We start from the raw sequence: 14166 nt of genomic DNA on the forward strand, positions 1-14166 counted from the left end.
TGAATTTTTAAAAAAATTATTCTGATTCGTTTCTTGTTATCTGATCCTGAGGAGTGTTAAGCAGTCAAGGTGCACAAGTCTTTGTGCACCTAATTTTAATTGGAGAAGTGCTGAACCTCAGCAATGTTAATCCATTGTTAACTCTATTGCTGGTTGTGTGTTTTGGACATACATTTGGGACATGGTATGTAGAAAAGGACTACGTTCACTCATTCATCAAATACATAGTTGCTGAATAACAAAAGTTATAGGAGACCTTTTTTCTGATAATTTCACACCAGTGTTTTTAATTTTCTCAGGCATGGTAATGGCATTATGGTTATGTAGAAGAAAGACTTGTTAGAAGATAGCTGAAGTGTTTTACATCAGTGTCAGGACTCTGCCAGTTATTTTCAGATGGTTCGGGGAAAAGATAGCATAGCATGTGGATGTGCATGGGTGGGTATGTGTTCCAAGCCTGAACCTGTGAGACATAGAAGTATGCTTTGTACCCTTCTCCCATCTTCCTCTGTATTTGAAAACATTCAGAATAAGAAAGTGGAAGAAGAAAGATGATCTGGCTAGGTTGTGGGGAATAGGCTGGAGAGAGATTGAATGCCAGAAACTTAGGTTATTTATCTCCTTTTCCTGGGTGTTTTAAATCTGCTTCCTGTAGTAGAGTAAGTTCTCATTCATTGCTGACTGAATGAATAACTTCCTGAATCAATGATGGGCATATAAATGAGTTACTACCGTTCCACAGAACACAACAGTTTTTACTTTGTTGACTTTAGACATCAGTAGTTTGAAAACTGCTCTTTCAACCCCACTTCCCTCTGACTCTTCTACCTTCCCTCTCTCTCCTTGCTTCTTCCCTCCACTCCTGAATGTCCCTCTCATGCCATGCCCTTAAAAGGGGCTTCTCCAGAGTCGTGATGGAGGAGGACAGAGATAGAAGCTGATAGGAAAGCTTCAAATAAGGCAAGATTTGGAGCTCACTCAGGAACACCTAAAACAGAAATAGGCCGGGTGCGGTGGCTCACGCCTGTAATCTCAGGACTTTGGGAGGCTGAGGCGGGGGCAGATCACAAGGTCAAGAAATCGAGACCATCCTGGCCAACATGGTGAAACCCCGTTTCTACTAAAAATACAAAAATTAGCCGAGCGTGGTGGTGTGCGCCTGTAATCCCAGCTACTTGAGAGGCTGAGGCAGGAGGATTGCATGAACCCAGGAGGCGGAGGTTGCAGTGAGTCAAGATCGCGCCACTGCCCTCCAGGCTGGCAACAGTCAGACCCGCCTCAAAAAAAAAAAAAAAAAAAAAAATCCAACCCCCCAAACTCCAAAAGTTGCCCCCCCCGCCAAAAAAAAAAGAAAAAAGAAGGCAGGTTGTTCATGTTCAACATGTGCCCATAAGGCTTGGCCAACAGAGTGGTGAGGGACAGCTTTCTTCTACAGCATGGGAAATACCTGTTGAGGTACTCATTTTTCTGCAATATTATAAGATTTTTGTTCCTCCCTTTCAGCTGGGAAACCATTCACACAGCTGTTGTACTGAGCAGTAGTGCTTTCAGGAAAGATTTCAGAGAGTTCTAACCAGAAGTGCCTGTGACTTCATTACCCTCTCCAGCTTAGCTCCTCATTGTATAATGGCAGTTAGGATTAATGTCTACTCATAGGGGCACTGAGAGAAATCAGTGAGCATGCACATCCAGACTGAGACAGCACTCAGCTGAAGTGTGCTCCCAGCCAGCATAAGCGACTCAGCATGGAAGGCTGCCTGGATTGCAGTCTACCTATCTTACAGATATAGGAGAATTTATTGCCAATTAATTACAGAATGTGTCAATCAAGTTCTAAGGAGCATTTTGAGACCCATTAAAGAACAATATAAAAGTATGTGCAACTTCCTTACTCAAACTTCTTCAGTAAACCAAGAAAGTAGTAATTCTTTCAGGGCTACAGCAGTGATTAGTCAAATTAATAAGTGAGTTAACACTAAGAGTTTGTTGTGGTGAAATCATTCTTTAGATTTATTCATCAGAGTTGTATTGAATGTTAAATGAAAGAGGAGTTTAGATTAAAAAAAAAAAAACTAAGCAAGTAGGCTACTTTAGGCTTTAAGATAGACACATTTTGCAGAGTTTCATGAGGCCATAAACCCTTTAACACCTGAAGATGCTGCAGCAGTGCTGCCTTAACACCTAAGAAGAGTGTGGGAATGTTCCCATAACTTTGCATGTCGTTGCAGTTTATAATGCACTTATTTGGTCGCCCTGATATTCTTGAATAAAGCGGGAAAAACTGAGGGCAAGAGCTTTGTCTTCTTCGTCTGGTACATAGTAGATACTCAGTAAATATTGAATGAAGCATTCTTATTCCCCAAATTGGAATTTTCCACATTCTTTTTTTTCCCTTCAAAAATACTTATTTTTAGCTTTTATAGTACTTTTAGTATAATACTAATTTCAGATATAGTGTTTTTTAATTCAGTTGGGAGATGATGGATAAAAAATTTTTTTGTTGCCAGAATTTTTGTGATTTTTAATAAAATCCATTAGAAGTTTAAAAAGCTAACTTAGAGATACGCATTTGACATTTAGTGTGGTTATAATTTGGAATTTGCCCAATAAGCATCTGACCATTCAGATTGTGTTCTAAATAAAGTGGGCATTCCACATGCTTATAGAAATGCAGTGTGAAGGGCTTCACTGTGGCTTCGGGTTGTGGGTGTGCTTAGCTGGTTCTGTGGTCTCTCTACTAGACAGGGTCAGGTGGTGACAGAGAGACAAATCGACAGCTGTCTAGTCAAAAAGCTTCAACTTCCACCTCAACAAATTCTTTGTTGTTAATAGTTTTTTTTCTAAGAATAGCAGATGGTTCCCGCCGACCCCCGGCAGTGCTAATGAAATGACCACCACGTGATAAAATGTTCAAACGGTGCAGTTTTTAGAAGATTAAATCAAGCACAGTCCCCGAGTAGTTCGTAGGTTTTATCGTCAGCCCTACAGGAATTCTTTTCATACCGTCTCACATCCCCGGTCCCCAGTTAAAGAAGACCAAAGAGCTAATGTTTTATTTTTGGGGAAGGTTTTAAAATTTTTATTTCTAATAAGATAATCCTTTTTTACTCTTGTAGCTCTGCAGGGTATCTCCAGTTAGTTAATAATTTGTGAATACATTCTTAAATCCCTTTAATTCTTTTTCATTCTTAAAATTTATATGCAACACATTTCTTTTGTCTTACTTAAAGCCAGGGAAGCATGGCTGCAGGTATGCACCTGTGGGAGCCTGGTTGAGTGTGCTTTCCTGAAGGTGTGCACCTGCAGCAGGCAGGACCTGGGTAAGGGTATGCTTTCCCCACAGGTGTTCACCTGTGGGACCCTGGGTGAGAGTGTGCTTTCCCACAGGTCTCAGCCACCTTTGCGGCTAGTCTTGTCAGCAGCCCAGCCATTGGAGCATATCTTTCTGCCAGTTACGGAGACAGCCTCGTTGTGCTGGTGGCTACAGTGGTGGCTCTTCTGGACATCTGCTTCATCTTAGTGGCTGTTCCAGAATCTCTGCCTGAGAAAATGAGACCGGTTTCCTGGGGAGCTCAGATTTCTTGGAAACAAGCGGACCCTTTTGCGGTAAATAAAAATATGGAAATATTTACTTTCCTAAATGTCTTTCTAAGCCAAGCAAATGAAAGTATGTATGTGCAACCTCAAGGATCCTAGCAGTTATTGAATTATTTCTTTAGTAAAAATAGAAAAACAAAATTAATTGCAAGTAAGGGATTTAGTCTTTGTATTAAGAAACATATAGAATTGGTACTTAAGCATGTCATAAGGGAAGAGAAAATGTCTAGTTAATTCTTGAGAATTTGGGAAGAAAGTTTCTTTTTGCATGGTTGTTTTCATCCTTTTTAAACAAAGTAAGTGAAAGTGGTCATTTGAAGTGGTCATTTTCACTCATTTTAACTCAAAAAGGATAAATGCCTTTGGTTTGAATGAGTTATTTTAATTTTGACCAGAGATGTTTAATTTATATGTTACAGATTGAGTATTGTTTTCTATAATATGTCTCTCCCTCCATCTCTCCCTCTCTCCTTCCCTCCCTCCTTCCCTCCCTGCCTCCCTCCTTCCCTCACTCTCCTCTCCTTCTCCACCCCTTTCTTTTTTTTTTTGGCATGGGAAAGTGATGTGTCACACAGCTGGAAAAAGTATCTTATGTCTCACCTTCTCTCTACCCTACCTGGTTTGAAATTGTTCTTGGGGAAAAAAAAATTTGTACACAAAAAAAAGAACCAGCGGTTTGGTTTTCACTTTTTGTCCCCCAAGTTTACCTTTCAGAAAAATTCATTTAATTAGTTAAAAATTACTTTTTCTAAAATACACCGAGGGCATGACCTAGGGATCCTGCCTGTTCTATTATTGTCACAATGTCAGACACCAAAAGAAATATTTAGAGAAGGAAGCCAGTAGTGGAGTTGGGAGCCAGCCAGTTAGGCTTCCCACCTTCTTTTGTAGTGATCAAGTTACACATCAAAGCTCCTCTGTGAAGTAGAGCTACTGTGGCTTACTTTTCAGGGCAATTGTGAGGATTACTGTTAATGTGTGTAAATTAACTAGCGTAGTGTCTGTTGCCCAGCAAAGTCTCAACAAACATTAGCTGCTTTTGCTATTAATTACATAAAAGCTATGATCTGATGACCTAGAAACTCTGCAGCACTTTCCATTCCTTTGGTATTAACTTACCATTTGGTTCTATTCAACAATCCTATGTATGTAAGAAGGATTTTTCAACAAGGTTGTAACATTCAACAAGTTCTTACCAGTTTGATCCTATGGCTGGAGCATACTTCTCTGTCTACCAGATATACAGATAAATTGAACATGAACACTTTGAAGAATAGAGTGAATTTACATATATGGAAACCTCTGTACTGAATATGACTTTAAAGAAGTTACATTATGAATCGAGAGAAGTGATTTTCTTAAAAGGTTCTATAGGAATGTATTTCCAGGTTTTGTTTATAGGAAGTTCAGGATCTGTTCAGGGATTTTAAACAGTGTGTTAACAAAGATGAATAAGTGTGTTTGTGGGGTTTTTTTTTCTCCTTGTTTTTAGCTATACGATTTGAAATACATACCTCTGAAATTAAGACTTGTAACTTTCTCAGAAAGATGGTGATAGAACTTCCTTTTATTAACTGTTTGACTTTTGTTATTCATCTTAATAGATCAAAATAATGAAGCTAATGTCCCAGAACATTGGCAACATAAATGGGTATTGGCATTTTAAGTGTGTTCTTTCTGCTTATTCTCAGTCGTTGAAGAAAGTTGGAAAAGATTCTACTGTCTTACTAATCTGCATCACCGTGTTTCTTTCATACCTTCCTGAAGCTGGACAGTATTCAAGTTTTTTTCTCTATCTTAGGCAGGTGAGTAGTGAGTGGCTAGTAGTAGCCTTTCAATACCAGGAAAATCAAAGATGGAGATTTGTCTAAAGATATTTTGAGGAAGCCACTGCAGAGGAAAAAACATGTGACCTTGCTTCTAGTTATAAATGTAGGTGCTGGCATATAATTACTAAACAGGGCACCTTTAATGCAATGATTTATAGTAAGATAATTACTGTGGAAAATTTTTTTTCTTGAGAATCAGAATTAGCAGAAACATAATTTTTTTTTTTTTTTTTTGAGACAGAGTTTTGCTCTTGTCCCCCAGGCTGGAGTCCAGTGGCACGATCTTGGCTCACTGCAACCTCCACCTTCCGAGTTCAAGCGATTCTCCTGTCTCAGCCTCCCGAGTAGCTGGGATTACAGGCACGCACCACCATGCCTAGCTAATTTTTGTATTTTTAGTAGAGACAGGGTTTCACCATATTGGCCAGGCTGGTCTCGAACACCTGACCTCAAGTGATCCACCCGCCTCAGCCTCCCAAAGTGCTAGGATTACAGGCATGAGTCACCATGCCCGGCCGGTTTTTTTTTTTTTTTTTTTAAATAGACTATTTTTCTACAACAGTTTTAGGTTCACAGCAAAATTGAGAGTAAAATATGCAGATTTCCCATATATCCCTTATCCCCACACATGCATAGCCTCCTCCACTATCAACATCTCCCACCAGGGTGGGGAAATTTTTACAACTGATGAACCTACATTGACAAATTATCTTAACATAAAGTCCACAGTTTACATTAGGGTTCATGCTTAGTGTTGTACATTCTATGGGTTTGGACAAATGTGTGATGACATGATAACATGTATCTAGCCTTACAGTATCAACACAGTGAATTTTCACTGCAAAAATCCGTTGTGCTATGCCTGTTCATCTCCCTCCAGCACCAGCCCCTGGCAACCACTGATCTCTTTATTGTCTCCATAGTTTTGCCTTTTTCATTCAGTATGTAGCCTTTTTAGATTGGTTTCTTTCAATTAATAATATGCATTTAATGTTCTTTCATGGCTTGATAGCTCATTTTGTTTTTGGTATTTATTTGGATTTGCCAGTTTTCACCCACTGAATGACACCTTACTTGCTTCCAAGTTTTGACAGTTGTGCATAAAGCTGCTGTAACATTCATATACTGTAATGTTTTAAATCTTTAATAATATTAAATTTAACAGATAAAACTTATTTCAGACATGCCCTTGTTCCAGGTCTGACTGAAGCCAGCTTGCTGAGGCATCTTCAGTAGGTCATGGCTCAACTGCTGCTGTGGACTTCAGAGGGGCTCAAAAGCATTAATCAAAATCTTCCTTCTCTAGAGTCTTTTACACTTTAAAAAAATTTATACCCCATTTTGTCCCCCAAAACAGATAATTGACTTAAGGCAATTAAAAAAAAGAAAACCAAAAACTTCTCCTTTCCGACCGTTCTTCAGCTCTCTGGGATTGCTCAGACCTAAACTGCCTTTCCATTGCATCCTGTGCTCTTTTACTGATTTCACTGTAAGGCAGGCCTTTTCCTAATGGTTTACTTTGACAGACAGAGCAAGCTTCCTCCTAAGATAAATTCCTCTTTTTCTGGTGACATTTAAAATTGAAATATATTAAATTCTTCATTCTGATAGTTTTCCTAGGTCTTTTTCATTAGCCAGTTGTGTGCCTGGAAGCAAGACACTCATTTATGAAATGAGAATAATGTATATAATTTAATACCATAATTTTTAAGGTCCTTTTCCTGAATTTTAATATAGGGCAAAATAATGTAACTTTTTTTTTTCTTGAGACGGAGTCTCGCTTTGTTGCCCAGGCTGGAATACAGTGGCATAATCTTGGCTCACTGCAACCTCTCCCTCCCGGGTTCAAGCTGTTCTCCTGCCTCAGCCTCCTGAGTAGCTGGGATTACAGGCACGTGCCACCACATCCGGCTAATTTTTGTATTTTTAGTAGAGATGGGGTTTCACCATGTTGGTCAGGCTGGTCTCGAACTCCTGACCTGATGATCCGCCCACCTCGGCCTCCCAAAGTGCTGGGATTACAGGCATGAGCCACCACGCCAAGCCCCAAAATAACCTAACTTTTTAAAAACTTGATATTTAAGACTTAAAAGTTGTAGACATTTCAGAGATACTGTTATGGTCAGAGGCTTAGAAATCATTGCCTGGTTACTTCGGCTGCTTGTTAGAATCACCATGGGAGCTTTTAAAACATACCTGTGCCTGTGTCATACCCCCAGAGAGCCTGATTTAATTGGTCTCCATTGGTCTTCCAGCATCTCACTGCTCTCCTTCCCTTGCTCTCCTTATCCCTTGTCTTTTGCTCACATCATGATTTTAATGTGCAGGCAAAGTTGAGAGCCACTGGCTTTGCTAATGAGCAGTGCTGTATTGGTAGCATCAAAAGTCAGTCATTTTCTTTCATTTTTTATTACTTGATATCATTATATTTATCAATTTGTGGGTTGGAGATGGAGAGGATATATAAAACAACAGGTAGACATATAATAGAAAATGTCTGAAAATATCACAAGTTGTGCCTGCTTATAACGATTTCTTATATCAGTTTTAGCTAATAAATTAGTGGTTATACAGGTTCAGCTTTCAGCACTGTCTTAATTTGCCACTGGTTTTATGAATTTTCCTCAACTTATTGTAATAGAACATAATATTCCTTATTATTTTATAATATCTATATTACTAAAGTGTTTTCATTCCATTTCCGTAGGTCATAGGTTTTGGATCTGTTAAAATTGCAGCGTTCATAGCTATGGTAGGAATTCTGTCTATTGTGGCTCAGGTGAGTATCATTTTATCTATACTTTAAAAATTAAAAAAAATCCTGATAACCATAGTTTCACAGGAAGCCACATATAAAAATACAGGGAGATATTCCCTGAACTGCTACCTCAGTCCCTCACCCCCTGCTATGGCAAGGTCTTGCACAGCTATAGTATAATACCAGATCAAGAAAACTGATGTGAATGTGGTCCACAGAACTATTCCTTATTTTGTTTTTTGAGGGTGTAATTTAGGGGAAATTTTTTATGTTTTTATTTAAAACAATGTTTTAAAAATTACGTCCTTGACCAGGCAGCCCAGCTTGGTGACTGGCATCCACTCCTTGTCTTCAACCTTGCCTCCCTCAGCTCAGGGGCCCCGGCCCGATGCCACTGCCTAAGCCTTCTCACCACAGTGGTTCCCCATCCCAGGCCCCTGGGGGCCTCTGGCGCTCCCCTTGCACCGGCGTCATCTGCCATTTAGTGTTTTCTCGGAGAAGATGATTTAGGAGAACTTTGATACAACTTTCCCTGCTTTTTAGAATATTTGTCATAACCTCTGCTGGGTCAATTATTTTTTTTGCTTTATACCAACCAAAATAGTAAATAATTATAATCTATCTCTGGATTGCAAAATCAACTAAGAAAATGTTTCAGTGTTATTTTAATCTTGAAATGTAAGTAGAAGTGAAAAGCAGAAATGAAAATTGGTAACTGCTTCAACTCCTACTGTTCCCAGGACTGAAGAAATATGAATCAGAGCATTAAAATATATTCAGTGAGGGCCGGACATGGTGGCTCACACCTGTAATCCCAGCACTTTGGGAGGCCGAGACAGGTGGATCACCTGAGGTCAGGAGTTCCAGACCAGCCTGGCCAATATGGTGAAACGCTGTCTGTACTAAAAATACAAAAATCACCTGGGTGTGGTGGCATGTTCTTGTAATCCCAGCTACTCAGGAGGCTGATGCAGGAGAATCACCTGAACCTGGGAAATGGAGGTTGCAGGGAGCCGAGATCGTGCCACTGCACTCTAGCCTGGGTGACGGAGTACGACTGTCTCAAAAGATGGGGGGGGAATATATACATATATAAAATTTTCAGTGAGTAAAGAGCATTAACCATTTCCCCATCTGTTGTAAATACAGTACCAGAAAAGATGAAGCATATTGTCCTTAAATTAATTCACTGTTGTGCTGAGGCACATTCACTGTATTGTGTGGTACTGCCTAGGGGTTATTTCCCTGAAATGGCTACCAGGGAAGCAGAGCATTCTTCTGTGGTAACCCTCTCTCAGTGAGAAATGAGAAGGCTGCAAAACTGCTTTACGAAAATACTCCATTTGACAAGGCTTATGGGAATGCATCAAGGCAAAGACCATTTTTGTTTTTGTTGAAATGTGTTGCAAATGTAAATTATGTTAACCTTTCAAGTTGATCATTTTGGTTTTTTACAACATCAAACATTAACTCTAGTTAGTTAGCCCAGCCATCTTTTTTTTTTTTTTTTGAGATGGAGTCTCGCTCTGTCACCCAGGTTGGAGTTGGAGTGCAGTGGTATGATTTCGGCTCACTGCAACCTCCACCTCTCAGGTTCAAGTGATTCTACTGCCTCAGCCTCCCAAGTAGCTGGGACTACAGGTATGCGCCACCATGCCTGGCTAATTTTTGTATTTTTAGTAGAGACAGGGTTTCACTGTGCTGGCCAGGCTGGTCTCGAACTCCTGACCTCGTGATTTGTCTGCCTCGGCCTTCCAAAGTGCTGGGATTACAGGCGTGAGCCACCACACCCGGCCAGCCCAATCATCTTTTATCCAATCCTTTTTCAGACTGTCTCACTCTAGTTATATTTAGCAGAGTATATATTTGTTAAAATCAAACTTACATCAATTCCAACTTTGTAACCTTCCAGCAGAAGCTCTCATATTTTGCTATTCACAGATATTTAAGTGATTAGCATTTCTCCAAAGAGACTGAGGCTGTCCCTTTCAATCATGGTAACTGGTGAGCAGTTGTGATATTCTTTCGGGAAGTGCCAGCAGAGCACCAGGTAGACAGGCTTCTTGGGGAGGGGGCTGAAAGCGTTGAGCCCCAGGTCAGGCTGGGAGCTCCCAACACTCCACCCCTGTAGAGAGTCATCAGTACTGTCCAGACTCTGAAGTCGCAGGTCAGGCAGTGTGCCCTTAGAGGTCCCTGGTCATCAGGGAAGGGTCTTCACACACAGAGCTTGTATTTTAATTCTGTGTGTTGATGTGGTTTTTCAGAGTTGTCTCCTTTACTTTGCAGACGGCCTTTCTTAGCATCTTGATGAGATCATTAGGAAATAAGAATACTGTCCTCCTTGGCTTGGGCTTCCAGATGCTCCAGTTAGCCTGGTACGGTTTCGGATCACAGGCCTGGTAAGCCTCACTCTTAGATTCTCATAAACTGCCAGACAGATGCCTCTTAGAGGAGCTTGGGGTGGTTGGGTGTGATGAGAAGGAAGCAAGGGTTATTTTATTGGTTTGGTGTATTCAACGTTGCAGAAACCATCAGGCTTTAATTTGGGGAAATGTGTAGCTAGATAACAGGATTATTTGTAAAGACTGCCTTCATGTCATTGGACTTTCACAGAATTGTTCCTTAATTGAATGTCTCTCTCTCTTCCCTCCAGCCCCCAAATAAAGTTTTATGTCTACTTTTTAAAGCATATGCCAGTTTTTTTTTTTTCCTTCCCTGAGACGGAGTCTCACTCTGTTGCCCACGCTGGAGTGCAGTGGCATGATCTCAGCTCACTGCAACCTCTGCCACCCGGGTTCAAGCAATTCTTCTGCCTCAGGCTCCTGAGTAGCTAGGATTACAGGCGTGTACCACCACGCCCAGCTAATTTTTGTGTTTTTAATAGAGACGGGGTTTCACCATGTTGGCCAGGCTGATCTCGAACTCCTGACCTTGTGATCTGCCTGTCTCAGCCTCCCAAAGTGCTGGGATTATAGGTGTGAGTCACCTCACCTGGCCACATACGCCAATTTTTAGACACTGAATGTAGTCAAAAGCAAAACAAAAAGATACAACAAAATGACTGATTATGGCAAGCTCTCACTATCATTGACTATCATTAGCTATCATTAACTGAGTGACCTTGGGGCAATAACATAACCTTAATAAATAATTTGAGTTTGAACACAAAAATTTCTTCCAAAACCATGTGCATTCTGCCGCAGTTATTACTACCATATTAGATTCCCATAAACAGCAAGGAAGGTCAAAATAAGCTCAGTGGAATAAGAAAAAATAGAAGGAATTGTGAGTTTTGTTTTGTTAATGTGGCAGGTTTCTCCATGTGCCTGGTGGGCAAATGCAGAAATGCCGTCTCCATGTTAGACGGTAGAGCTGGTCCTTACTTTGGACACATAAACAGACAACATAATTTAGAGAAACTAGAATTGCCTTAGTTATCAGTGTTTAGTTTGGGGAGTAAGTACATGTGCCCATTCGGAATTTTGGAATTTCATTTGATCCGCTTGCTTTTTTTTTGAGAGAGAGGGTCTGGTTCTGTTGCCTAGGCCAGAGTACAGTGGCACAATCATAGCTTACTGCAGCCTCGAGCTCCCAGGCTCAAGCGTTCCTCCCACCTCAGCCTCCTGAGTAGCTGGGAGTATGTACATGCACCACCATGCCTGGCTAATATTTTGATTTTTTTTTGTGTGTGTACAGACAAAGTCTCATGTTGCTCATGCTAGTCTTAAACTCCTGGGCTCAAGCAGTCCTCCTGCCTTGGCCTCCCAAAGTGCTGGGATTACAGTCATGAGCCACTGCCTGTTGCCGTCTGTGACTTTTTACCAGATTAACTTGTTTGATTCTCCTTGTTCTTTTTGATTTTGCTCCTGTGAACTTTGGTTCAGTAGGTGATGTAGTCACATCTATGCAGTGTTAAAAAGACTTTGTCATCATGTAAGATTTTTCTTTTTCAGTAATGACCATCCCAAAGTCGGGGGCCTCACTTTACTCACTCACACTTCATACTGTTAAAACTCTTATTGAGAGAAGGACAAAGGTCTAAAGAGGAAGGCAGGGTCTGTTTTTCCAGTTGGGGGCACACCATGCTGTTGAGGGGTAGCAAACTGTGTAGCTCAAGGGCAGTGTGAAAGTGAGCCTTTGAGAGGTACAAAGAAAAAATGAAAAGTCAGTGGAGAAAATGTGATATTTATAGAAACAAAATCTCCTTGCGAACTTCATTGAGGTTATGTCTAAAGATGGCAGTAGGGAGACCAGGGAGACGAAAAGTTTGTAAAAGAAGTAAAATCAAGAAACAAAGGTTTCCTGGCCCTTCTGTCCCCATCCTAGGCCATTAGTTTTCTACAATGTGATGTGTAACCTTGTAGGTTTAAAAAAGAATGCATTTTTAAAGAGGAAAAAATAAATAAAATGTAACAGGAGAAAACAGAAGGCATTTGTACTTTTGCCACTGATTGCATTCTGAATAGTGAGATCTTTGAGGCTGGCCTGCTGCCGGACTGTGCTTATCCTGTCATTGCAGGATGATGTGGGCAGCAGGGACCGTGGCCGCCATGTCCAGCATCACATTTCCGGCAATCAGTGCCCTCGTCTCTCGGAATGCAGAGTCAGATCAGCAAGGTGAGGTCACTGCCCGCCCTTGTTCTTCTTCAGTGAGAGACCTTCCTGCTAGAAGCCGGAGAAGCTCTGAGTTCTCCCCATCGACAGCAGGAGCTGACAGCCATGTGGCCCCTTCTCAAGGATCATACCTATTTTCTTTGTCAGATAGAAACATTCTATTTTCCTCTCTGCTTTAATCTTACACTTATATTTTTTAAAGCTAGACTTAGCAGTTCAGATTACTAACAATTAGAACTATTAATACTCCCTTTTCAGTTTTGATACCTCTTTTCTTCTTTAGTGTCACAATTAAGCAGACTATAATCACATTTTAACAGATGTCTATTAAATAATGAAAAACCAGTTAACCACGAGTTACTTAATTACTTTATTCACTGAAATGTATTTGGAATAACTCACGGTCTGTGAGCGTAATGTAGAAAATAGTTATTTGAGAGTAGTAAGAAAAAGTCTGTGTAGTTGTTGATAGTTAGACGTTGAGTGAGAAATTAAATTAGAATTAAGACTGCTATGTGGAAAATAGCATTCCACCATCTAGATCCATATCTCGTCCTTCCCGTGCTTCTGCTTCCCTTCCTGTCCTGTCTTGTCCTGTCCTCCCTTCCTCCCTCTTTTTCCACCCTTCCTGCCCCCACCCCCCATCCTCTACCCCCACCTCCCACAGGGTCTCACTCTGTCACCCAGGCTGGAGTGTAGTGGTGCGATTTTGGCTCCCTGCAGCCTCTGCCTCCTGGGCTCAAGTGATCTCCCAGTCAGCCTCCCAAGTACCAGGGACTAGAGATGCATACTAACATGCCCAGCTAATTTTTTGTATTTTTAGTAGAGATGGCGTTTCACCATGTTGCCCAGGCTGGTCTCAAACTCCTGGGCTCAGTTTGCCTGCCTTGGCCTCTCAAAGTGCTGAGATTACAGGCGTGAGCCCTTGTGCCTGGCCTGCTTTCCTTTCTCAAGCAGTTCCCATGGCTAGATTTAATCCCTTTCCTTCTCTATCTCCTAATGGCTCACCTCATTGTATTCAGGAAGAAGTAGTAGAGAATTTTAGGGGGAGAAAAAATTTTACTGCCTAAGAGCCCTTTAAAAAGTTTTAGTAAAAAACTGTATTGGAAAGGATAGTTTATTCATTGCTTTTTTTTTTTTTTTCTATATCAGAAGTTAGGTATCTTACTCATATTCATTGTTAAATATTGTCCCTTGAAGACCACACATTCTGTATGTCATCACTCCTGACTACAGTAACTCACTTGGCTTGCATCCTCAGGGAGGTGCTGTGTCTGAAGTGAAGATGTGACCCATCCGTGGAGGACTGTCACTGCCTTGGCATCTGACAGACACCATCCTGTCATTTGGGGCATGGATTTTCTTTTG

At 40.9% G+C, this 14166-nt stretch overlaps 1 protein-coding gene across 1 annotated transcript in view; it reads left to right on the top strand.

The window, feature by feature from the left end:
• The window catches only part of MFSD14B (major facilitator superfamily domain containing 14B), a 76965-nt gene that overhangs the window by 59687 nt on the left and 3112 nt on the right, over positions 1-14166 (top strand). Inside the window, exons 6-10 of the mRNA XM_023187778.3 lie at positions 3388-3606; positions 5289-5402; positions 8134-8205; positions 10471-10583; positions 12704-12801. Of these exons, the coding sequence (XP_023043546.2) occupies positions 3388-3606; positions 5289-5402; positions 8134-8205; positions 10471-10583; positions 12704-12801 (616 nt within the window). The remainder of the gene's footprint in view (positions 1-3387; positions 3607-5288; positions 5403-8133; positions 8206-10470; positions 10584-12703; positions 12802-14166) is intronic.

The sequence above is a fragment of the Piliocolobus tephrosceles genome, chromosome 14 (assembly GCF_002776525.5).
Source record: "Piliocolobus tephrosceles isolate RC106 chromosome 14, ASM277652v3, whole genome shotgun sequence".
NCBI lineage: Eukaryota > Metazoa > Chordata > Mammalia > Primates > Cercopithecidae > Piliocolobus > Piliocolobus tephrosceles.